Here is a 25,961-nt window from a genome sequence, read left to right on the forward strand (position 1 = left end):
CAACTGCTTCTTTGCTATTAAGTCCCACTCGATCTAGTCGTATTCGGAACGGAGCCCAGGTCCATACTGCAGTGTCTCCTTCCCTCTGGCATTTTTGTAAATAAAATCTATTTCCACTGTTTTAACGTCTGTCTAGCTCTGGTTTTGACAACCTACCCCCACACCTGTGTGTAGGGCACAATTAACAATTGTTACTGAAGGACTTCTTGCCAATGGGTTCAGTGCCCTCTGAAGCCTTCCTAACACTGCTTATTGCATTCTCAGGTGTTTTCCAGTATGATTGCTATGATGTTGAATAAGAGAGCTGTGCATGAAATCTTACCACAACAGTCCTCCCCACAGTTTGAGCGGACATTTATGCGTGCTTCTCCTCCCCACCCCTCCCCCATCCCATGGAGGGCACAGAACCCCGCCAGGTGCACGTTCTGGGCAGGTGCTAGCCCCCTTTCCTCTCAGAACGTAGTGACCTTAGCGTCAGAGACGCTGCTGAACGGCTGAACGCACTTCTGCCCTCCCCCTCCCGCCCCTTCTTCCTCCCCTAGACCTGGAACCACATTCGGCAACGCCCCCACTCACTTCCGTCTGTAGTCTCACAGCCTCTTCCCCGAACTTGGGTGGACTTTAGCTCCTCCCTCCTACGTCACTCGCCCGCCCCCCCCCGAGCGTGGCTGGAAGCTAGCTCCGCCCCCTACGCGCTTCCCGCCCGCCCTGCTCCCACCCCTCCTTCCTCCACATTGGGTAGGACAAGCAGTTAGCCCCAACCCTCTACGCTTCCGTCCCTGCCCGCTCTTCCTCCTCCGCGCAGGGACGTGGTAATCCGCCAACCACCCCCTCAACCCAACTTTAATCAACTTCCGGCCACACACCTGGGCGCTCCTTCCCCTCTGTCCTGGCCAGCCCTGTTACATGGAAAATTGTTGAGGCCCCGCGGCCTGGCGTACCCAACTCGAGCCATCCCCCAATCCAGCTGGCCCACCGAGGGTCGCCAGCGAGGGCCCTCCACTGGGCGGCCCGGGCTTCGCCTGCCATCCGAGATGGCCGGCCAAGATGGCCGCCACCTGGGCGAGGTCGGGCGGGCACGCCGCAGGGGTGGCTGGGAGTTGTAGTCCAGGCTGACGCGCTGACGCATTTCGCCGCAGGCCGACGGTCGCCATTGTGCGCCGCGCGCTGGGTGAGTGTGGCGCGAAATCTCCCGTCGGGGCTGTGCGCAACGGTTCCAGCCACTCCTCGGGGTGTGCAGCCTCAGTCCATTATCAGCTAAGCTCAGCCGCCGGAGGCCGGCCTTGCCTGCCGTCTTCCCGCCGCGGGGCCGGAAGGGGTGGTATGGCTGGGGACTCGGGGCCCTGAGGAAAGCCAACTCTGCGGACGTGGGGTCAGGGCGGCCCGACCCGCTCCCTGTGGTGTGCGGACTGGGAGAGGGAGTAACTCCCTTTGGGTGGGAAGGTATGAGGAGGGTCTCCTCTTGACTAGGGGAAACGGGCCCTCTAGGTGTCCGGGAGTAGGTGGAGACGACCCTTTCAGGGCGTTTTTCTAGGTTGGTGGTGTCATTTCACGTTGATAGGACTGCTTCTGGCCAAAGGAGGGGCTACCCCTCTGCGTAGCCCTCACACCCTCCTACCTCCCAAATTCGACCTCCTCAGAACTGCCCACTCCCACGAGATACGTCGAGAAGGAAGGTATGGCCTCCGGGCTTCCGACGGCCTGGCTCCGTGTGAGTAGAATTTCTCAGTCTACCCTTGGATCTCTGGGTGTGGGGGCGGCCGGATGGTAGTGGGATGCCACCTTCCCTTGAGGTAACGTCAAGCCCCGAGCAACTTGGGGAGGATTGAGAGACTGGCCGGGAATGAGAAGCTGCTGAACGGATGAACCGAAGTTTGCTTAGCTTTCCCAGAAAATGGTTAGAGTACAGGTTGGGGTCTGGGGGATTCTGATTTATCCTCTCTATTGTGGGTAGGCACGGGTAGGTTTAAACAGGGATTAGATTCACATTTTTGTTTCAGTAGTACTTTGGCATCGAAGCTAGAGGGGATTAAGGGAAAACAGGAGAATGGATCCTTGACCTGTGAAGGAAGTAGAGAAGCAGCACAGGCAGTGGGTGGGGACTGAAGGCTTGGGTGTGATGATTCCGCTCTCAGAATTCCTTGCTAGGGGGTATAGACGCTAATGCCAGTATCGGAATCCCCGAGTTAATGAAAAATGGAGAGGTCCAGAGAAAGAAGAGCCCTCTCTGGACTCTCATGCTGTCCTCTTTGCCGTGACGTGAACTGGGTCAGGCTTGGGTTAGGCTTGGGTTTGCTCAGTTTCAGACAATTGCAGGAACACATGAGCCACCTGGAATGCGTGCAGGTCACCTTGTAGACTGTGCCCTCATGTGCTGGGTCAGCCTTCCCCCTCATGTCAGTGTAGGTGACGACACACCGTGGCTGAACAGAAACCTGTGGGTTTTAGGAACCAGTGGCCTTTGAAGATGTGACCCTCGGTTTTACTTCAGAGGAATGGGGACTGCTGGACCTCGAACAGAAGTCGCTGTACAGGGAGGTGATGCTGGAGAACTACAGGAACCTGGTCTCAGTGGGTAAGGATGGTTGGTCTCCATGTCAATAAAGATAATGCGCTTTGCAGCACGAATGTGGTGCCTCTGAAGTGTGTGTCTGCTTGGACTCAGGTTGCAGGGAGGAGCGTGCAGTTGTCAAGGCCCTAGGGCCTGAGGGAGAAGGCTTTAATTTGTACCTGCAGGGAAAGGGCAACTTCACATATGACTTGTGAAGCCACCTAGTCTGTCCCTCAGAGGCCTTGAATGCTAGGGAGGTAGGTCTGTCAGGGATGTAGCTGACCTTGATGCTCATTTATGTAACAGGAATTCCATAGGATGTGGGGTCAAGTGTTCCAGCAGTTCAGGAGTATCACTGGAGACTGATTCCTTCCATTTCTTTTTTTTTTTTTTTTTTTTTTTAAAGATTTTATTTATTTATTTGACAGAGAGAGATCACAAGTAGGCAGAGAGGCAGGCAGAGAGAGTGAGAGGGAAGCAGGCTCCCTGCCGAGCAGAGAGCCCGATGTGGGACTCGATCCCAGGACCCTGAGATCATGACCTGAGCAGAAGGCAGCGGCTTAAACCACTGAGCCACCCAGGCGCCCCCCTTCCATTTCTTTATGGTGTGAACTTTTCCACTCTTAGGTTAGTGGCTGCATGGCTATGGCACCCAGCATCATGTTCATATTCAGGGCGGAAAGAAGGGGAGGGGGCAGCCTTGACTATTTCTCTTTTCCCACTTCCCATATTTAGCAAGGGAGAAAAAAGCCTTAAGGTCCACAGCTGATATGTTTTTCTTTGTATCTTGCCAGCCAGAACTGGGTCCCATTGCTTCTTTTAGTGGCAAGGGAGTCCAGGAAGGCAAGTAGCTAAAAAAGGGAATGGATTGGGTTATCATCACCGCGGTAGACCAGAAGTCATGCCCTTGGAGGGAAGAATTCAGGGACAGCATGTGCCACAGCAGAAACGCATTTTCTCTTGAACACAGACCCCCAAGCCCTGTCTCTTTTCCCTTGGGCAGAACATCAGCTTTCCAAGCCAGATGTGGTATCTCAGTTAGAGGAGGAGGAAGCGCTCTGGTCGGTGGAGAGAGGAATTCCTCAAGACACCTGTTCAGGTGAGAACCAGGCTCATGGAGTCCTGGTAGGGAATGGGCTGACTGGTTAGTCAGGGACTGGTGTCTGAGAAAAGGAGGACGACAGGGGAAAAACCCCAGATGGGGTGGTATGAGGAGTAGCTGCAGACAAACTGAATCAAACTGCTTTCCTCTGGTCTCAAGAGTCAGGGGTATACCACTTGGTTGAACGTGAATTTGTTGCCAGTGGCAGGTTGGCCCTAGGGGCTCCATCTGTTCTACTGTTCTTTCATGTAATCACCAGTAACTGGTGTGTCTTTCCAGACTTTTTCTTTATAGATCTTTGCAGGTATTTATATGAATGTATATTTATGACTTGGGGGTGTTATACTGGATACAAACAGGCCTGTTCATTTTAACAGATACTGCGTGGTCCACATTTGATTTTTTCCTCTTGATAATCTTTCAAGTTGTTGGCAGAAAACTTCATTGCATACATTTTTTTGCACTTTCAAGTATTTTTGTGTGTGTGGTTTTTTTTTTTGGTAGGTAGGATTTGTGAGATAGAACTTCGGAATCAACCAAGTAGAAGCTAAAAAGCTGGTAGCAACAGATTGCTCTCTCAAATCCTTTAAAACACATGGAGCTCCTCAATTACGTGAGAGCTTTTCCTGTTCATTGCCAGAAATTTAGAATGATCTTAAGGTTGTCAGATCTGATAGTATGTTGAGTTTAGTTCACATTCCCCTCATGAAGTATTTTTTTTTAAAGATTTATTTATTTATTTGGCAAAGATCACAAGCAGGGAGAGAGGCAGGCAGAGAGAGAGGGGGAAGCAGGCTCCCCGCCAAGCAGAGCACCCGATGCGGGGCTTGATCCCAGGACCCCAAGATCATGACCTGACCCGAAGGCAGAGGCTTAACCCACTGAGCCACCCAGGCGCCCCATCTCTCATGAAGTATTTTTATAAGTTTACAGACCATTTATATTTTTTCTTTTGTGAGTTATGTACTTTACTCTCCCTTTTTTGTCTGTTGATTTTTGGGGGGGTGCAGTATTTTGTTGGTAACTCTATTAATTATGGGCATTAGTAATACAAATATCCCAGACAAACATTTATCACTACCTTTAAATTTAAATTTAGTCTCCATAAAGAAGTTTTATGATTCAGGTATTTTTCCTTTCAAATCTGTTTTTATTGCTATTCATAACACAGGAAGATTTTAGAAATACTTTCTTGTGTTTCAGTATTGGTTTTTGTTCAATGGCTGCACTTATATGGAGTTTCTTTATGTATAAGGCATGGAGCATAAGTTCTGTCAGCACATTTTCTGACTAGATTCTTCCACTTTCCAGAAACACCATCTTTATAATAGACGTAACTTCCCACAGTCCTCCTGGGGTGCAGGCCTCTGTCTTGGTCCCTTCTGTGTCCTTCATCTCGGTCTGAGTAAACACTTTTTGGCTGTATGGATGGTAGTTTTATAACAAACTTGGATAAATGGGAGCTCCTCTCATTTTTAAAAAAATTCTTTTTTGTTCTCAACCACATGGTTTACCATATGAACACTTAGCATCAGCTTGTCAGGGATTCATTGAGAAAATCTGGTTAGAATGATTGGATTTAGAATTCCTTGAGGCAGAATTGGTCTGTCTAGTCAAGATTTGACACAAGTAGGGCACCTGGGTGTCTCGGTTAAACGACTGCCTTAGGCTCCAGTCATGATCCCGGAGTCTTGGGATCGTCCCGCATGGGGCTCCCAGCTCCATGGGGAGTCTGCTTCTTCCTCTGACCTTCTCTTCTCTCATGATCTCTCTCTCTCTCAAATAAATAAATAAATAATCTTAAAAAAAAAAAAAGATTTGACACAAGTATACAGAAATCTGCTTTCCTCACTGTGCTTTGTCAGGCCTTCTGAGTACTGTTGGGCTTTCTCTGTGCTTGCTGTCGATCTGCTCATGTTAGTCTTCCTTTGCAATCTCACGTAGTTGATCCAGATGAGCCTGGCATGCTGCTAACTTCTATTACTAGTTGTCTTACTAGTTTCTTACTGATTTTCTCAGTACAGTCATTTTATCAGCAAGTATAAAGGAAGAGGCAATTGTATTAGTGTTTTTTGGTTGTTTTTTTTTTTTACTTCTTTTGCCCAGTTACATAATAAATTCATCACAGCTGGTACTTCTAAAACACTAAAGCTGAGAGGGTGAAGAGTAAATGTCTGACCTAAATAGGACAGTTTCTCAGCTTTGATGAGCATGTGCTGGACTCTGCTCTAATTTAAATCAGTTATATCTGGATAAAGAAATAGTATTTAGTCCTTTCTGATGAATGATAGTAATAGCCCCAGATTTCCCTCATAGCCTTCCAAGGTGATCATAGTGATTTTCTCCTTTGAACAGTAACACAGTGACCTAATAAAAATAGAAGTGCCTTTGTTGTAACATGATGCTGGCATCCACTGATACATCAGTATTCATAAATTAGGTGGGGGAGGTGGGTGGATTTCTTTCTTGTGGTTTTTCTTAGTCAACTTTTATATCAGGGTGTGCTGACTTTGTAAAGAAAACTTGGGATGCTCTCCCTTCCCTTTGTGTGTTCTAATGCAAGTGATATTGGAACTACCTGCTTCTAGCTGTATTCACCTATGAAATCTGCACCTGGTCCCCATCCTTGGTGAAGATTTTCTGTTTGCCAGAACACAGACTGGCATCTCTTGTGACTCTCTGCCCCTCCTTTTCTGGTCTCAGTTTGATGGCTTAGCATTAGTGTTTTTTTTCTTTTCCATAATCAGAGTCATTCCTTTCATTCCCTATGAATTCCAGCCATTAGCACAGGTCACTAGACTATACCTCACTTGGAAGGTCGTCAGCAACACAGGCACTTTGTATCCACCCACTGTGGTGTCTTTCCTAGTTGTTCCCCTTGCTCTGGCCTTCCACAGCCCCTTCCTGAGTGGTGGCTCTGGTTGTGGCAGGTCTGTATCTCATCCTCCCTGGAGCTCAGGTCCTGTGTTGGCAAACCTTCCAGCCTTGCACTTCTGGATGATCTAGTAGTTCCTCTAACCTCGCTACCTGAGGGATTTGGGGAACGTCTTGGGAGAACTGGCTTAACAGGTGACAGGAGATTCTGAGGTGATATCCCAGAGCAAGAGACCATGTGCAGGGAGGCTTACCAGGACACTTCATTACAGATTATGCTTGAGGTTATAGGTGTTTTGTGCTTTGTCACCAAGAGTCCTTTGCTTGTTGTTTTCCCTCCACTGCCTCTCCTGGTTACACCTCACAAATAATTGTGGAAGTCCTCTTGGGTCTCATGTAGTACACTGACCACATTGGTAGGGAACCAGAGATAACATAACCCTTGCCACGCTGGACTTTTGGTGGATTATGGCCTCTACAAACGAGTTCCCTAGACACAGCCCTGAACAGATAAGTAGTGGAAGGACTGAGAAGAAAAAGAATGTGTTGTGGGGGTCATGGGGAATTACTATGCTAGAGGAGGTGGTTGGGGGCACTGCAGGAGTGAAATTCTAAGCCAGTTTCCAAAGAAAAAGAATTCTGCAGACACGTGAGTGGTGTTAAAGAGAGCTTCCAGGTACAGAGACTGTATCTGGGGTGACCGTGAGAATGGCGTAAGCTTGGCACACTCAGGAAACAGCCACTGAGTGGGCTGGGAGGAGGTAGCTGAGGTATACTGACAAGCAAGCTAGGTTTGGCAGTGCACACAGGGCCTTCACTGTGAGTAGAGTTTTGATTGTTATCAGGCAGGTGTGTGATGTGGCTTCTCAAGCACGCTTCAGGTGGTTATGAAGAAGGAACTATAGCAGGGCACAGATGAAAACAGGCCAGGGAGCCATGGTAGGTAGCATCTAGGGAAGAGGTGATGACTCCTGGCCTGAGAATAGCAGAGGGGCTGGGGAGAAGCCTGCATGGCCTTCTCCCAGTTCATAAGTGGATTCACTGGGGCCAGGTGAATAGTGGCCAAAGGAAAGGAAGCTGCCAAGAATCCTTCAGAGGTGAAGACTTCAGGGATTTCCTACGACTATTTGTAATGTATGCGTTTACCATACACTCTTTGTATGTATCACCATCTAACTTAAAAAGGAGAAAAATTATTCTTCCTGAATATTTGGTTTTAGTCAGTGACGTGAGGAAATCTGGTAAAGGCATAAACTTTTGAAGGGTAGAAATAAAGGTTTTGTTTTGTTTTTTCTTTGTTGAAGTAATTTTAAAGAGAGTTACATGAATGGTACCAAGAACTCCCCTACAGCGTTCACCTAGATGCAAGTTTGTGGAACTGTCCTATGTCCTGACTGGTTCTGTTAATGAAGTGTGAATGAGAAGGGGCTTGGAGACCTCCAAGTAGAGGTTTGCGAAACCAGTGGAATGCCCTTCTCTGGACTTCAGAAGGAGTCCTGGTGGGGCATAAAAACTTGGGAATCATAGGTGTTTGGAATGGCATGCTTTCTTTACTGTAAGATGAGACCATCATCTCCACCAGTGGTCTCTGCCATCACTGGTGTAGTGGTACCTCTTCCAATGCAGGGAACGGGGTTTAAGTGGAAAGCTCAGCCTTTCTGAGGCAACTCATTTTGTGTGGCTCTGCAGCTCTCCGTGAGAGCAAAAATGGCAGCACAGACATTGGCTAAAGCAGAAGGGACACTGAGTAATAAGTGCTTAAGACATGGCATTCATCTTTTTTTTTTTTTTTAAGATTTTATTTATTTATTTGATAGAGATCACAAGTAGGCAGAGAGGCAGGCAGAGAGAGGGAGGGGGAAGCAGGCTCCCCGCCAAGCAGAGAGCCCGATGCGAGGCTCGATCCCAGAACCTTGGGATCATGAACTGAGCCGAAGGCAGAGTCTTTAACCCACTGAACCACCCAGGTGCCACTTCATCTTTAAGAAGGCACTGATTGGGGAAGATAGTGTGAATATAACGAATGTGGACCACTATTTGATGGCACTCAGGTCTTTAGCCATCACTCTGTCTTTTCAAGAAAGTATTGGCACATGTGTGTTTTGGGTGGAAAACGATAAAATCTGGATTTAATCTGTAGGAAAGTAGATCTATAGGAAAGCAATGGAGTAAAGACACTATGTTGAAGGTCATGATTACATGACCTTCAGGTTTTACAACCTTCAGATTACAGCCTACAGGACATTTAATTCTTTGGACCTGTCAAGGAATGAAGCAAGAGAGATGAACCCTACAAATATGAATGTATCAACACTCATAATTATTGTGAGCTTTAGCAGAAAAAAAAAATTCTACAAGGAGATTATTTTTGGGGAGGATGAGAAGGAATCCTTTTCTATCTTTTCACCGTTTGTGTAGCCTGAGAGGACTCAGGCTATAAAGCAAATGTGTAGTGGGTGTAGGAAATCAGTTGTTTTATACAAAGGATAATTCATTTAAGAATAAGAGTACATAAATGTGTTTAGTGTGAGAAAGCCTGTTTTCAGCTCAGCCTTTAAGGAAAGGCTCGTATGGGAGACTAATGTGCAAAGACCTTGAATGGAGGAAATTCTTGAGTTTTTTGACATGAGAATTCAAACAGGGAAGAAAGCCCAGGAATATAGCGGGAAAGGCTCCGGCCTAGTTCACTTTGGTCTGACTTGAGAAGCTCACACTGGAAAAAATAAAAACACAAAAAAACCCAGTTGTATCAAATGTGGTAAAGTTCTCATGCCAAATAATTACCTCTGAGAATTCCAAAGCCAAGGGAATGTGACTGTTGTGGTAAGATTTCATGCACAGCTCTCTTATTCAGCATCATAGCAATCATACTGGAAAACACCTGAGAATGCAATAAGCAGTGTTAGGAAGGCTTCAGAGGCACTGAACCCATTGGCAAGAAGTCCTTCAGTAGGAGTCCTCATTGTACTCAGCATCAGAGGACTCATATGAAAGCAGACCCTCAATGTAATCTGTGCAGGCAAATCATAAACCTTAGTTCCCACTGTATTTGACAGAATAGCAACAACAAAACAAAAAACGTACACTGGAGAGAACCACATTAAAGAATAAAAATGAAATATCTCATTCTATTTTTTATCAGATAAGCATACAGAAGGCAAACTCTAAATTAAACTTTGGTCACATAAGTATACAGATACAACAAAACAGATCTTGTCTTTCCCAACTTGTTCTGTTATCTGACTTGAACACCTAGAACAAATACTAAACAACATGGGGGAGTCTTCTTTTAGTTTCCCATATATGTTCCCAGTTGCTAAGACAATGACAGTCTCTAGCTCAGGAAACTGTTGGGAGAAGGAACGGGTGAAGAAACTAAAAAACAAGAGGATGTCTTCAAATTGGAGATTTTGAAGACAATGCCAGACTGTGAGACAGGAGGGGGGGTAATGATACAGGGAAATCTTGAGATCCCTAATACTATTAAGAACTCTGAAAGGCTCACATCCTAGGGAGTGGGCCAAGAGTTTAGAATCTTGAGTGACTGTCAGAACATGTTTGCCAAGAATCCAGCCTGGCAGAGTGTGGGCACATACTGTGCAACCGTTATTCAAGAAAACATTCTCTGTTGCCTTCCATATATTTGCTCTTTTGGACCCATGTAATCCTGATCCTTTTATGTGGAAACTGCTTTGCCTGGAGTCCAGATGAAATCCCTGGGATAATTTCAAGGCCTAAAAATGCTTTTTAATTGATAAGAAGGACAATAAGGGCACCTGGCTGGCTCGGTAGGAGGAACGTGTGACTCAATCTCAGGGGTCTTGAGTTCAAGCTCCACAATGGGTATAGAGATTGTTTTAAAAAAAAAAAAAAAGGACGAAAACAAATGAACTACGAAGCATTTGACTCCAGAAGTCCAAAGGAAGGAGGAAAGATAAATACAGTTCAAATACGTGAATCAGAAATGGAGAAGAAGAAAAGGGAACCCAAGCTAATTTTCTGGGAGGATAAAATGCAAAAACCAACTGATAAAATAGAGGATAAATAAAAGGCAGTTTAAAAACCTGCACAGGGAAACAGCAGTACACACATTCAGCAACATGTGTAGTTTTCAGTATAATACTTTGTACAGCTGTAACAGAGTTAGCCAGGTCTGTGTACTGATGTGAAAGTCCAAGATACATGTGTTTCTTAAATACATATAGTTTAAGATGTATAAAGATACATAGATGCACGTAGTATCAATGTCTTTAAGAAAATTCACAAAAACAATTGTGTCAGTTGGTTATCACTGAATATAGAAGCTGGTAGGCTGTGATGGCTTCCTGAGAAGGAAACTGGGTGGGAGGGTAACTTTGCATTTTAAGAAATGTTGCCCATAACCATGCTGATAAATTGAAAATCGCTGTCTCCTTCCTGCTGTGTTACTAGTTCCTGACACAGTATAAATGCCCAGTAATCGTTGAGTGTAGGAATGAACAAACAGTAAAATGGAAGGATATCTGGAAAAGTGTAAGGTTGTCAAAATTGGTCACAGGAACAGTACCGAAGTTAACTTCATTAGAACAAAGTGGCCAGCTGCCTGTTACTGACCTGGGCAGTGAGTATTTTCCTACCTCTTGTTAAGACAGTTCCCATGAACATGAGCAGTTCGGTGACAGAACAGGTTGGAATGTTGACAGATTCCACAAAGTATACATAGCACCGTTCTCACTAAAGCATAGAATAAGGAAAATATTAAAAAGGAAGTATTTGTAATTCAACAACGACTTTTTTTTTCAACGACTTTAAAAAAGCTAATCCTCTGAAATAGTTTTTAAGAGTTAATCAGTGTGACAAATTATAAAATAATAGAGAGACTAATAGCCTTGATTTATACCAGGAGTAGCCAACTTAAAAGATTTTAATAGGTTTTTGAAATGGGATTTAGGAATAAATTATTTAAGAAGTCATTAGGAACTGATAAGAAATAAAGTATTGAGGAATTTTTATTTGAAAAAATTGTAAGTGGGATATAGAATAAGTAGAAGCAATGACTTTTTTTATTTTTTTTTTTGTTTTTTTTTTTTTTTTTGCAATGACTTTTTTTTAATCACTAGTTTCAGAGGTAGAATGCAGTGACTTCTTTTTGAGGATTTAACAAAGACTAGAAGTGTATAAAGTCCCTTTCTTAAATCCTACCATCATTCCAGCCAGCAGCCTCTAGAGAAGTGTTGATGGAGCCATCCTACCAGTGGAAGCAGAAATGCAAGTCTCTGTCCTGGCTGGTCTGGGAAGAAGCAGGAATGTAAACCAGGTGTCTTCTTACCTGGTGGCCTGCACTCCCATCCTGCTCAGGCTCTCAAGTAGAAGGGAACTTTGTAGCAATAGCAATCATCCCATAATAATTTATAGGTGGCATCCAATTAAAATGCTAGTGAGATTTCCTGTATTTTGACAGAAATACGGGAAAATCCAGACAGCTAAAACACTCAAATCACTCTTTGAGGCTGTGTTGAGTCAATAAATACTGCTTGAGCGCCTGTCACAATGCCTTAGCGTTGCACAGGGTAGTAAGGCCCCGTCTCCTTGGGTCTGCATTCCAGAACAGCGACTAGCATGTGGCTGATTACATGTAAACAGACTACAGTGAACTTAAGCAGTTCAGTTCCTTAGTCACATTGGCCATCTTTGAGATGGTCACTGGTCACCTGCTGCTAAAGACTACTGTGTTGGACAGTGTATCAAGAACAGTTCTTAAAGAGCTGCATTGGGCAGTGCTGTAGAGAAGGTAGAGAGAGAGTGATAATGAAGCAGATACTTAAAACTGGCAGTCAGTGCCCTGAAGAAAAACGAAACAATGGAATATGCTGGAGGGAAGTGGCATGGGTGGGCAGAACTACTTCAGAACTGGTCAGGAAGACAGTTCTGCGGAGGTGATTACTGGAGTTACGAGCTGGAAGGGGTACCAGGTGAAGATGTCAGACTATGAGGCAGGGATGAGGGAAGTACAAATACCTATGGACAAGGCATACTTTGGCACGTTGTGAGAAGCACCCTTTGATGTAAAGGGCATAAAAGAACAGGGTTTGGATCCTAGCTGCTATGTTCCCAGTTGTGGCCGGAGCAGGGCTCCTAGGCTCTCCCAGCATGGATTTCCCCTTGTCTGAAGGATGGATGTTATTGCTTATGGGATTATGGTATGTAAAGCCCGGGTCTTGGGGACCTTCATGTAACAGTAATTACTGTTACTCAAAGACTTGATGTAAAGAAGATCATCAACACCTTTGGCAGGTCCTCTGGACCTGGCTTTAGGGTTTTGAATGCACAAGACCCGGTTGACGTCCTCAGCAGTCCAGTGGGGTAAACAAACTTGGGTGATGGCATGGGGTGCGAGCAGAGCTGAAGAGTGAGTGATGGGGAGGGGAGGAGAAAGGATGACGAGCAGAGGACATTCTGGACATGGAGGAAAGGAACAGGGGAGTGTACAGAGATGAGGGGAGCTGAGATAAGCACTCTGCCTGACCCTGACCCCCAACAAGAGTGAAAAGTCACTATTAGTTACTGTTATATTTGTGGACTGGTAGCCTTAGGATACCAGATTAGTCATGAACTCTTTTTTTTTTTTTTTTTAAGATTTTATTTATTTATTTGACAGACACAGATCACAAGTAGGCAGAGAGGCAGGCAGAGAGAGAGGAATGGAAGCAGGCTCCCTGCTGGGCAGAGAGCCGCATGTGGGGCTCGATCCCAGGACCCTGGGATCATGACCTGAGCTGAAGGCAGAGGCTTTAACCCACTGAGCCACCCAGGCGCCCCTCATGAACTCTTGAGCACTGAGGGAGAGATCGCTTACCCTGGAAGGGAAGCAGCAGAGACAACATGGGAGAAGAAAACTGAGAAAGAAAACAGCAGCTCCCATCAGCTTTTCCTACATACTGTACCTAATCACTTGTGTCTCTAATAAATTAAAAAGGATTAAGCACCTTGCCTAAAGGCTTGGGAATTTGTAAACAACTCACAAAATAGATAGTTGCAAGTGAGGGGACTAAATTACTCAAATCCCCAGCCCAGATCATTCATTCAGCCGGGGGACTGGAACCCAATTCTCAGAGCTGCAGTCGATAGACTGTTTCATGTAGCCCCATGCAGGTCAGGGAGTCCCACTATGCCCCAGTGATTTGAGGATCCAATTCTAGCTTTGCCAGCTGGTAAACTTGAGAGGTTTCACTTTGTGAAGTGGGACGAACACTTCCCGGCACAGACAGTGGTTGAGGGACGGTCTAAAGGATGAGATTCGGAGGACTGCAGTGCCTAGAATGATGCGTACCCACAGCCTTCAGGCTTGAGGCCCATCTCATTTACTGCGTAGCTCTACGATTACCCTGCAGAATGCTGTCCAGCCACGAGGGCCACGCTGCAGATACCCTGAGCTCTCGGCACCACAAGGATCAGCACAGTTCCCAACGTACAAACCTGCAGGCTCTAACACTTAAAACGGCAAGAGTTCAACATTTTTGAGTGAGCATTCAGTTCAAGATGTGGAGAAATTGCCCTGGTGCCCCCAAGGATAAGAGGAGGAACAAAATACATGATCAGGATTAGAAGAAATACGAGGCTTGGAGTGAAATAAAAACCTACAGTTAGTTTTCTTAAGAGACAAAGTTCTAAATAACCCCTGTGATTAACCAAGGATTAATAAACAAGTTTTAGAAGTTAGAAAGCTGGGAAGCATTGTGAAGAATGAAGTTTTGTTTTTGTTAAAGTCTAAGGCACGATTATTGCTCAAAATGGTACCGTGGCTCAGCAAGGAGCCGCTAGGTAGCGCTACCTCCCCTCGCGCCCCAATGTCCCGTATCAGGGGCACTTTTCAGGTCCAGGGCTGCTGGGAATTCGGGAACTTGCTGTCCCTGGCTTCCTGAGTTACTCTGGGGAAATTTCAGGCTCTAAGAGCTCTAACTGAAAGGCAATACGTGAACTCTGCCTTCAAATCGGGAATTGGCGGGGCTGGGGTAGTGAGCCAACAGATGTCCTAAGCACAGGAAGATAATAAAATGCCAGACACAACGCAGGTGTAAACGAGTTGGAAAGGGAAGCCCCCTGATGAAATTAATACGAAAGTTTAGGGGAAGGGGTCGGAAAAGGGATATAAGCCTAGGAAAGGATGTGGCTGTGGCCAACATTAAAAGCGCGGCCCAGGACGGGTTTTGCAACCTCAAGCGCCCACGGCCCGTCCCGGGCGGCGGGCGCGGCCCCACCCTTCGCGAGCGACTCCTGACCCTGCGCTGACTCACTTCTCGGATAGTGCGCCAGCAATCTCCAGCAACAGGTTTGTGAAACCGGTGAACCGAGGAACCCATAGGCGAGCCAAGGCTTGTAATCAGGAATTTGGAGGGGGTTAAGAGGTGGGAAGCCCTACGGGAACGGGAAGGATTTCGAGTCGCGGGCACGAAGATGGACTATGAGTCCGGGTGCGGCGTTGCCTTAAGGGGAAGCAACCGCGCTCTCCCACACTTGCCCGAAGGGGAAAAAAGGTGCAGATCAGCAAGGCGGGTGGAAGTTCCAGCTGCGCCGGAGCCGCCCCAGGCGCGTCCGCCGTTGCGGGGGGTCGTGGGAGGGACCAGAGCGGAAGAGGCCGCAGCCCCAAGGAGTCGCCGCCCGGGTAGGTCCTGGGCCAGGCCCAGAGCCTCAACATGGTGGCACCGGAGGTCTGTGTCGCGGAGGCTCATGGGAGTTGTAGTGCGCCCGTGTCGGGCGAGTGACGCACTTCTGGGCCCGGCCGGAAGTTGCTGTCTTCGGGACCGGGGGATGGGGCGTGGCTGTGGTGACTTACTGTCACCGCGTTTCCCAGGGGGAGGGGGAGGGAGGCTCGCTTCAGTCTCCCGAAAGCGAGCGGAAACGTGTGCTTGTGGCTGCGGCCTCCGCCGGAGCTTCTTCCCCGCCCACGGGGAAGCCCAGCCGCCCGGCGCCGCTTGAAAAGTTGCTCGTTGGCAGATTCGATCTGCAGGTGCTCGCAGGGGGCGGGGAGCTGGCGCCGCCTGGGCAGGCAGCCGCTGTTCGCGTCTTTGACGAGTCGGTCGTTCTTCCTCTTCTTTTTCATAACACAGCTGCAGTGACTCCATACCAGTAACTTCCTGCTCTTTTTTGCTTCCCGTGGCTGCAGCTTTTCTGCGTTGGAAGAGTCACACTAAAATAACGCTTGCACGTGAATCCTCAGTTTTCTTGAGCCCTGTTTTAACCGCCTGTTTTCCAGTTCTGCTCCGTTGTGTGCCCTTGCTCAGCGATGTGTTGTGCAAGAAGGACCCCCCAGGTGAGGGTGGGCAGAGACTGTCTTCTGGGGGCCCGCTTCGAAGGAGGCAGGGACTGGGGAGAGTTCCCCCCGGAGTTTACTGACTTGCATGGGCAGGAGGAGACACTGGCAGTCGTGACACAGGCTCTGGTGGTCTGGGCTTGTTGACACGGGTTCAGCAAGTGTCAGAGTTTTAGGTCTTACGTGGTCTCGCTCTGAGTACTCATTCTCTTCGTGTCTTTTTTTTTTTTAAGATTTTATTTATTTGACAGAGATCACAAGTAGGCGGAGAGGCAGGCGGCGGGGGCAGGAAGCAGGCTCCCCGCTGAGCATCGAGCCCCACGCAGAGGCTTAACCCGCTGAGCCACCCTGGCGCTACTCTTGGTGTATTTACATCTGTGTTCCTCTTCAGAAAGCCCCGGAGCACCAGTAGATTAATAATCTGATGAAAGTCCCCCAGCCTTCCTCTGGGCATTTGTTGCTAAGGCTTTGAGTCCACATTGTTCCAGGCAGAGTTGTGCTAATCATGTATGTTGAAAACAGCAAGGGTGAGAGGGTACATTTTTTTCTTGACATCAGACCTTCCGTTTCTGTGTTTATAGAACCGTATAAATCTAATGAAAGTAAACTATAATCCGTGGTTACATTTTTTCTATTAACTTTTTTTTTTCTTAAAGCTTTTAAGTCCTTTAGTCAATTAGCATTTCTTTCTGGGAGATGTAGAGAGCTTTCTTATTTCCTGTTGGCTCGTGTTTCCTCCTTAGCATTTTAGGGCCATGCTGGAGTTCTGTTCAGTGTTCAACAGATGCTCTTGTGAACTCTGTGCCAAGACACAGAACCCCTGACTTTCCCAGTCATCTTGGCCCCCATGGAGGCAGGATCAGATTCTGTTCTGTGCATGGCTGTAGACCTACACAGCATCACAGGTCTCTTAATCTTTCTTGTCTCTTCCTTTTTTTCTCCACTCTGTATTGAAATATAATTTATATACCATGAAGTTCACCTTTTGAGAGTGTATGTTCAGTGATTTTTGTTATATTCATGGGGTTGTGTAGCCATGACTGCAGCCTAATTTCAAAACATTTTCCTCATCCTCCAAAAAATCATTTTTATTAGCCAACACTCCCCAGCTGCCTCAATTCCCTATTTCCTGGGAACCACTAATCTATTTTGTGTCTGTGTTGGTTTTTTCTGGACATTTCATGTAAATGCAGTCATACCATAGGTAGCCTTTGGTGTTGGACTTCTTGCCCTCAGCATAATGTTGTCAAGTTTCAGCCGTACTGTAGCCTGTGTCAGTACTTTATTTCTTTTTACTGCAAAATAATATTCCATTGTGTGGGTATACCACATTTGTTTTATCCATTCTTCATTTGGTGGACATTTTTAGTTGTTTCTGGTTTTGGCTCTTATGAATAGTGCTGCTGTGAACATTCCTCTACAAGTGTTGGTGTTGACTTCTCTTTTCATTTCTCTGGGAGGTATACCTAGGAGAATTCCTAGGTCATAATGTAAGTCTGTTTAACTTTTTGAGGAGTTGGCAGGCTGTTTTGCAGAATGGTGCAGCATTCTCTGTTCCCACCAACAGCGATTTCTCCACATCGTCACCAACAGTTGTTACCGTCCATCTCTGATAATAGCCTTCCTCGTGAGGGTGAGGTAGTATCTCACAGTGGTTTGGGTTTACATTTCTCTGGTGGCAGACAATGTTGATGTGCTTGTTGGCCATCTGTCTGGCTGTGCTTTTTTGACTCACAGAGTATCCTACAGCTCCACTGGACCCTCAGTTGGATCCTCTTCCTGCTGGGAATCCCCTGATGAAGATCGAAGTCATTGAAGTCCTCACACTGAACCAAGAGGTAGCTCGTCCCCGAAACGCCCAGATCCGGGCCCTCTATGCCGAAGATGAGGGCCTGAGGCCAGATGTGCTCGGGGAGCCCACTCAACAGCTAGGCAAGCAGCCAGCTGACCCTGAGGCCGCGCGGCAGAGGTTCCGGGGCTTTTGCTTTGAGGAGGTGGCGGGGCCCCGAGAGGCCCTGGCCCGGCTGCGTGAGCTGTGCCGCCAGTGGCTGCAGCCTGAGGCGCACTCCAAGGAGCAGATGCTGGAGCTGCTGGTGCTGGAGCAGTTCCTGGGCTCACTGCCCAGGAAGCTCCGGATGTGGGTGGAGTCGCAGCACCCAGAGGACTGCCAGGAGGCAGTGTCCCTGGTGGAGGATGTAACCTGGATGTCTGAGGAGGAAAGTAAGTGCAATGGAGGGGTAGAGAGAGACACTCCTATGGGGGCATCCTGGAGGATGGGGAGAGGAGGAACTCAGGCTTCCTGGGAGAGCTTGGGGAAAGGTCATGCTGTTTCCATTTAGGCCAAGGGCATCTGCCTCCCGAACATGTTTCTGAGTCAGAGTTTTAGATGCTTCCTTGCTGAAGTACCTACCGTAGTCTCTAGGTTAGGGAATCTGAGAATGGCCTTATCCCTGGACCTCTCTGTGGAAATGGAGAGTCTCGGGCTGCACCTCACAGCTACCGAAACCTTTGGGTAGGCTCTGGGACTACACTCTTTAACCAGCCCTCTCGAGGCTTCTGAGAGAAGCTTACAGTTAAAGCCTTCATTTTCGTCCTTTTGGGATCCTTCTGTACTACAAGCTAATAGAAAACGTGATTTTAATCACTTAGGCATACTCCCAGAATGCACTTTTTTTTTTAAGATTTTATTTTTTTAGGTAATTTCTGCACCCCACGTGAGGTTTGAACTTACAGCTCCCACATCAAGAGTGACATGCTCTACCCACTGAGCCAGCTAGACACCCTCCCAGAGTGCCTTCTGATGTCATGCGCTCCGTGGGGGCTCTGGATAAAGTGGTGACCAAGACAGATAGGACTCAGACTCGTGAGCTCAGTAAGCCTTAGGTCCAGCAGGCTGATGGGAATTTGACAAATATACATATGACAAATACGGGGTTGAGAAGAACTCAAGGGTGCCGGCGGGGTTCCAGGAGGCAAACTGCTGTAGCCAACACCTGGTGTGGAGTGGAGCTCAGAAGTGGGCAGGAAGGGGCACCTGGCTGGCTCAGTTGGTTAAGTGGCTGACTGTTGATTTCAGCTCAGGTCGTGAGATTGAGCCCCAAGGCAGGCTCCATGCTCAGCAGGAAGTCTGCTTCTCTCCCTCTTGAGCTCCCCTCTACCCCTCCCCCAATTATCTCTCTCTCCCAAATAAATAAATATATATTTTTTAAATATTTTATTTATTTATTTGACAGAGAGAGAGATGTCACAAGTAGGCAGAGAGGCAGGCAGAGAGAGAGGGAGAAACAGGCTCCCCACTGAGCAGAGAGCCCTATGCGGGGCTCGATCCCAGGACCCTGAGACCACGACCCGAGCCGAAGGCAGAGGCTTAAACCACTGAGCCACCCAGGCGCCCCAATAAATATTTTTTAAAGATTTATTTATTTATTTGACAGAGATCACAAGTAGGCAGAGAGGCAGGCAGAGAGAGAGGGGGAAACAGGCTCCCTGCTGAGCAGAGAGCCTGATGCGGGGCTCGATCCCAGGACCCTGGGATCATGACCTGAGCCGAAGGCAGAGGCTTTAACCCACTGAGCCACCCAGGCGCCCCCAAAATAAATAAATCTTTAAGAAAAAAAAAAAGAAGTGGGCAGGATGTGCCAAGCATCACCTGTGAAGGGCCAAACTGGGAGCAGTAGCAGTATAGTCCAGAATTTGAGAGAAACTGCGTTAGGTCTGTAGTAGAAGGGAGCAGGGGCAGGGCTGGCAGGCCCCTTGAAGAGATTTTTATGTTGTCCTAAAGCAATGAGAAGTGTCACTCTAAAGCAGTAGGAACCAATCCGTGAACTCTCCCTAAAGACATGTGGCATGGTCTGACTGCGTTTTAAAGACCTACCAGGTGGCTGCTTGCTCTGGATGGTGGACGGAGAAGAAGGTCAAAATGAGAAGCAGATTGGCCACCCAGAGCTATCACTGTGCCCTCCAGGCGGTGTGGTGGCTAGGGCAGGAGTGACAGTGGTGGGGAGCGGAGATGGGAGTACCTGTGCAGGGTGCATTTGGGGGTGAGATGGCATGAAACTTGACTTCTGTCCGGCTGAGTTCCATGGAACACGGACACTGAATATATAACCTCACACACTGAGAGTGATTTTTCAGATGCCATTGATTAAACCGAGGGTCTTGAGATGGGAAGATTATCCCGGATTACTTAGGTGGACCCAAATGCAATCACAAGGGTACCTACAGAGAGACAGTCGTGAACATTAAGGGTGGAGAAGATGTAAGACCCCCAAAGTGGGGTGACACGAGAAAGGGCCAGAAGCCAAATATTTTAGGTGGCCTCCAGAAACTGGAAAGGTGAGGAATATATTTAACCCCAGAGCTTCCAAAAGGAAGGTAGCCCTGCCAACACCTTGATTTTAGGCCAGTGAAGCTGGTGTCAGACTTCTGATCTCTGTAATCCCAAGAAAGCAAATTCATGCTATTTTTAGCCACTCTTGTGGCCATTTGATACAGCAGCAACAGGAAACTGATAGAGATGCCGAGGAGTTAGTTGTAGAGCTCACGAGATGAAAGCGAGTCTGTCATACGTGTCACACCTTGGGATGAAGTCAATTTATATCATAGAGGACGGTGCAGAGAGGGCTTACAGATAATTCTAAAAATCCTACATTTGTGATCAGCAAGTTAGTTGGGACTCTCAATTGTGATTGCCAAGGGAGAAAAATTTACTGAAAAAGTCCCAGGGTGATCTACTAGCTTCAGACATGGCTGGACCCAGGGCATCCTGTAGTGTCCTCAGGACTTATCTCTCCTCTGTCATACTTCTCCTGGCCTCTGTCAGTTTCACTCACAGGCAAACTATCTCCATGTGGGACCTCCCCACACAGAATTTCTCTTTCCTAAGTGTTATCAAAAGCCTCTTTGGCTCTGATTATCTAGCTGTGGGCCCTGTATTCATCCACAATCCAATCACTGTGGCCAGAAGGAAGCAGCAGCCTGGTGTGCCAGCTTGGGTCACTTAAGTGTTCCCCTTGATGGGGGGATGAAGTCATGATAGAAGCCTGTGGGCCAGCTGGGGACAGATGAAGAGTCAGGCATGTAAAAACTGTGGTTGAAAGGGGACCATAAGGCCAGTTAGAGCTGTTTTCTAAGGTGGAGGAAATGTGATAGAATTCTCATCAATTTGGGTATATGTTATGAGAATAAATGCAGTCCTGGGAGTCAGAGGCCAGAAATGGGGTCTTTGCTTCTGAGGACAAGTGTGAGGCCAGCTGCTGAGGCTAATGGAGAGAAGAGGCAACTGCCTTGGAGGAGGGACTGGGTCCAGAACAGTGCCTGGAGAGGGAAGGAGTGAGATCAGGGGTCTCAGCAGTGGGGACACCAATGCCCTATAGTCATATGGGGTGATGCATCCTGAATGATCCAGGTGTGGGGATTTGGGCGCGGGCTGTGAAGAAGAGCCAGCGTGGGGACCTGAGCTGGTGAGGAGAAGGATGGGCACAGATGTCCCTCACAGCAGCAGCAACAAGATACGATGTTTGCTGGCCCCATGGGTTGCAGAAAGAGAAATGGCTGTCATTGCCCTGTCCTGGAGGTAGCACCACACCTGGCTGATCACCTCTGCTGACGTCTCCTCCCAGCATTACCCGCCCAGGACTCCACCTGCTCTCTCCAGACCACAGCTCCTGAGGAAGAGGAGGAGGAGCACGTGACAACGTGGCCAGCGAAGGAACCACCCGAGGTGAGTGGGGAGTGCCACCCCTTCCTTCTCTGGTCAAAGCATCCCCTGTGAGATGACCTGCCCTTCCACCTCTCATCTCCCACCAGCCAGGCCTTTCAGAGTTTCTGATTGTGAAGGGCTGGACTGCCTTGCTGCCACCATGGAGACCAAGAAAGGGCACAGTGACTAGAAGTCAAAAAATTTGGAGGCAAGAGAAAGGGGCTAAGTATTTATAGACATGTAGGAGCCCCAGGCAGGGGCTTGCAGACCACGTCTGGATCTGGGTGAGAACAAGAGAGCTCTTGTCCTTTAGAAATGCATATTTAGGTATTTATGACAGAAAAAAATGTCTGGGATTTGCTTCAAAAATATCCCAGAGCCAGGACATAGGTGAAACAGCACTGTCCGTGTCTTGCTAACTACTGAGGCTCAGAGAGTGGGACTGAATGATGGTGTGTGTGACATTGGTCAGGACTCTTTCTGATGCAGGTGGCTCACAGCTGGCTCAAGCATAAGGTAAACTTATTGGCTCTCACATAATGAGTGGTCTGGCATAGGCTTCAGGCAAAGCTGTATCCAGGGGCTTCCTGGTGTTGAGAGAGGGGTATGTCTGTCTAGTCCTGGTCTATGGTTCTGCTTTCTCCCATTCCTTCTCAAGCAGACTCTGCCCCTCATGGACAAAAGACCTCCCACATATAGGCACAGTGCCATGGGGAGGCCTCTTCCTGCTAGAGGTCTTGCTAGCTCCCCAGAAGGACTGACCTCAGTGTAGCCTCTGGTTACCCCACCCTAAAGCAGCCCCAGTCCTCAAAGGCAGTTCCACCACATGTCGAGGGGGGTGGGGTATGCCTAGTCATGAGGCTTGTCTCAGGGGCAGCCTTCTATAGGGAGTTACAGGGAAAGGCTGAGCTGCACACAGGGGTGGGTAGAGTGGAGGCAGTTTGCTTATAGCACCTGTAGCTCTTAGTGAAGCAAGGATTCTGCCTCCAGCCTGGGCCCCACACTCTGATTTTGTGAGAAGGGACTTAATGGGCCTCTTATGGCCCAAGTCATCATTTTCGTGCAAACAGGGGCGCCCTCCACTCAGCAGACTCTTGGGAGGGCCCAGTCATCCTTCCTTCTGTCCCTGTCAATGACCCTACTGCTGAGCAGACACAGAATGTGGCATTGCAGGAACCAGTGACCTTCCTGGATGTGGCTGTGGACTTCAGCAAGGAAGAGTGGGGGCTGCTGGACCCGACGCAGAGGACTGAGTACCATGACGTGATGTTGGAAACCTTCGGACACCTGGTCTCTTTGGGTAAGTCTCTGCCCGTGCTGGCCACTCCAGCCTTCCAGGACTGGGAGCACCAGAGGCCCTGGGTTGGGGCTCTGGCCTTCTCTGGGCCTAGTGTGTGAACTGGGCATGCCCCGGAGAGTTCCGTGTGCCATCTGTGCCTTCAACTGGCCCTGTGGACCTGGTGGGGTGGGCACTGTGTGGGTAGCAGCAGCCTCAGATCCAGTGACGGACTGACTTGCTGCCTACCTTGAAGGCGTAAGAGGAGTTGGAGAGCCAGGAGGGTGTTCTCAGTTCCAGCCCTGTGCCCAGCCGCCGAGCTCATGGTCCTCTCTTTGCTCCTTCCTGCTCTTCAGAGTCCCCCCAGGCTGTATGACTGTTCTTGGGAGGGGGGATAACAGCTTTTAAATACTTAGCTATGTCATACTCTTAGCCCATTTAGCACTTTCTCTCTACTGTATCCACACCTTTTGGGTTCTTTTAGGGTGGGAGACTACACTGGAAAGCAAAGAGTTAACTCCGAAGTCTGACATTCCTGAGAAAGAACCAGCCCATGACCTGAAACTGGAAGAATTCTCAAGGGATGATACCTGGTCCCCTACATCAAGAGATGTCTCACAGGGTGAGGCCCAGGAAGTCTCAGATGCAGCACTGAAGGGGGTGGAGCTGACTCGGGAAGAAACCCTCCCTCAGAAAAGCCCCTCCTTGCGGGCGAACACTGGCCTTGGCACAAGCCATATTTCACTCCAGAAAACTCTCCCTAAAAAACGCTTGCGTAAACGTGGTTCACGGATTAAGAAGGTGACACGTAGTCCAGGTGTAAAAATTCATCAGAAGGACCACAAAGGGGAAAAAGCCAGAGAAAACAGTGGTTGTGGGAGAGCCTTCAGCCGGAGCGCTCAGCAGATCACATTCACAAGAATCCACAAAGGGAGCCAAGTCTGCCGATGCAGTGAATGTGGCAAAACTTTCCGGAACCCGAGATATTTCTCTGTACATAAAAAAATCCACACAGGAGAGAAGCCGTACGTGTGTGAGGACTGTGGGAAGGCATTTGTTCAGAGCTCCTCCCTCACACAGCATCAGAGAATCCACACTGGAGAGAGGCCATTTGAGTGTCCAGAGTGCGGGCGGACCTTCAATGACCGCTCGGCCATCTCCCAGCACCTGCGGACTCACACCGGAGCCAAGCCCTACCAGTGTCAGGACTGCGGCAAAGCCTTCCGCCAGAGCTCCCATCTCATCAGGCACCAGAGAACGCACACTGGGGAGCGCCCCTACACGTGCAACAAATGCGGGAAGGCCTTCACCCAGAGCTCGCACCTCATTGGGCATCAGAAGACACACAGTAGGGTGAAATGCAAGAAGAAACAGCCTGCCTCACAGCCGTCCAGCTGAGCCGGGTGAAGACATCGCCTCTTCAGCCTGACCCTGCCGTGTAACACAAACGGGCCTGAACCGAACCTGAAAGCAGCACTGAGTGATGATCTCAAAAGCAAAGGCCAACCAGGGAGACCGCCCTGCACAGGAGTAAATAAGAAAACTGGTGGGTGGTTGTTGCTAATAAATATAGGTTGGGAAAACACTCAATTTTTCACTCACTTGATTTGCTGTTACAATATGGTCATTAAAAATGATAACAGTAAAACTCGAAAATGCTTATAATGTAAGTTTAAAAAGCCAGGTACCAAAAAGTCTGTGCACTGATATTATATTTGTGGTAAAGTATTTATCCATATGGACAAGGCCTAAAAGAGAACAAGGATAAATAAACTATATATTTCTGTGATAGAATCTGTGTGTTTTCCTCACCTATTAAATATCTTTTCATTAGTAATTTCATATTTAAGCAGCACGAAAACAAAACATTGTCAGACCAGTTCTAGAAGACTCTGTGCAAGGCTGCAGTGCCTCTGGCCCAAGATTCCAAATGAGGTAAGATGAGTGGGTCATTCTGATCCTTAGAACATCATCAACATGCAGGGAATGTTAGGATCAGGGAATGGGAGCCTTGAACAACCACTGGAGGCCTAGAGGGAAGGAAACCCCAGGCCAGTGTGGGACTCCCCGGGAATGTTCATTCACTTCACACATCCACTTTTCCCAACAGGACTCCTTCAAGGGAAGGAATTACCTTGGCTGGATTCTCATCACCAAGTTAAGGAAACTGGCAGCATTAGGGCATGTGTTTGATGCCCACATTTCACATTTTACCTGAAAGGACAGATTAAGATCCTTTCTCCAGGTCACACAGCCTGTAACCTGCAGCCCATCCCACCCCTTGCTCTACAACTCCACCTCTGCTCTCTTGAGTTGTGCATAATATTTCAATACATGTTTAAAATTCTGGGTCAGATGCTAAACTTGTGCTCACCAGACATTGGCTGAATGCTGCTGGGCACACCTCTGGAGAGCGTGTCAGCCCATGCTGACAAGGATGAGGCACAGTCGTGCCTTCTGGAATGAGAGTACTTCACTCCTTTCTCTACAGGAATGAACAGACCCTGGGGACAGACCAGCAAGAGAACCAGGAGGCCAGGTGCCTGGAGACTGGTGATGGCTCGCCCCTGTCCTATTGCCATTCATGCATCAGGCACTGCGCTCAGGGCTGCTATATCACATTTAAACATATTCACATGTTCACATCTTCAAGAGATGAACTATCTGGGGGCTGGAGAATTTACCAGGGCTTGCTGCCCGCCATCCCCTGGAGACCTTTCCAGGGAGGAGAGAGCAGTTTTTTTTGTTGTTTTTTTTTAAAGATTTTACTTATTTATTTGACAGAGATCACAAGTAGGCAGAGAAGAGAGGAAGAAGCAGGCCCCCCGCTGAGCAGAGAGCCTGATGCGGGGCTCCTTCCCAGAACCCCGGGACCACGATCTGAGCCGAAGGCAGAGGTCTCAACCCACTGAGCCGCCCAGGCGCCCTGAGAGAGCAGTTTTCAATGGAGAACATCAGCAGTTCCTTTTCCAAGTCCTGGTGATGTAGGGATGTCTGTTTACCTTGGGAGTGGCCTCACTGTGATGCCCAGTGTCCACTGGTGAAGGCCATAACAGTATCCTCAAACAAGGTCAGTTCATCCTGAAATGTCATATACTGATTTGTTGCCAGAAGATGGTCTCTGAAGGAGGTGAGCTAACTGCTTTCACTTCTGTGCTGGTTTCAGAT

General features: G+C 48.1%; 1 protein-coding gene across 11 annotated transcripts; it reads left to right on the top strand.

Moving 5' to 3' along the window:
* Positions 1-1,050: 1,050 nt before the first annotated feature.
* ZNF274 (zinc finger protein 274) lies at positions 1,051-24,578 on the top strand. 11 transcript variants are annotated; one of them, XM_045989546.1, is made up of 8 exons: positions 1,051-1,171; positions 1,562-1,676; positions 2,449-2,575; positions 3,555-3,650; positions 17,554-18,036; positions 21,438-21,538; positions 22,691-22,817; positions 23,278-24,578. In XM_045989546.1, exons 3-8 carry the CDS (start codon positions 2,542-2,544, stop codon positions 24,189-24,191), a joined length of 1,755 nt encoding a protein of 584 aa, XP_045845502.1. In that variant the 5' UTR covers positions 1,051-1,171; positions 1,562-1,676; positions 2,449-2,541; the 3' UTR covers positions 24,192-24,578. The 11 variants fall into 11 exon arrangements, with proteins under 11 accessions (XP_045845502.1, XP_045845495.1, XP_045845498.1 ...); XM_045989539.1 differs by having other exon boundaries at positions 1,057-1,171; positions 1,562-1,711; XM_045989542.1 differs by having other exon boundaries at positions 1,070-1,171; positions 1,641-1,711.
* Positions 24,579-25,961: the final 1,383 nt, after the last annotated feature.

The sequence above is a fragment of the Meles meles genome, chromosome 19 (genome assembly GCF_922984935.1).
Source record: "Meles meles chromosome 19, mMelMel3.1 paternal haplotype, whole genome shotgun sequence".
Lineage (NCBI taxonomy): Eukaryota > Metazoa > Chordata > Mammalia > Carnivora > Mustelidae > Meles > Meles meles.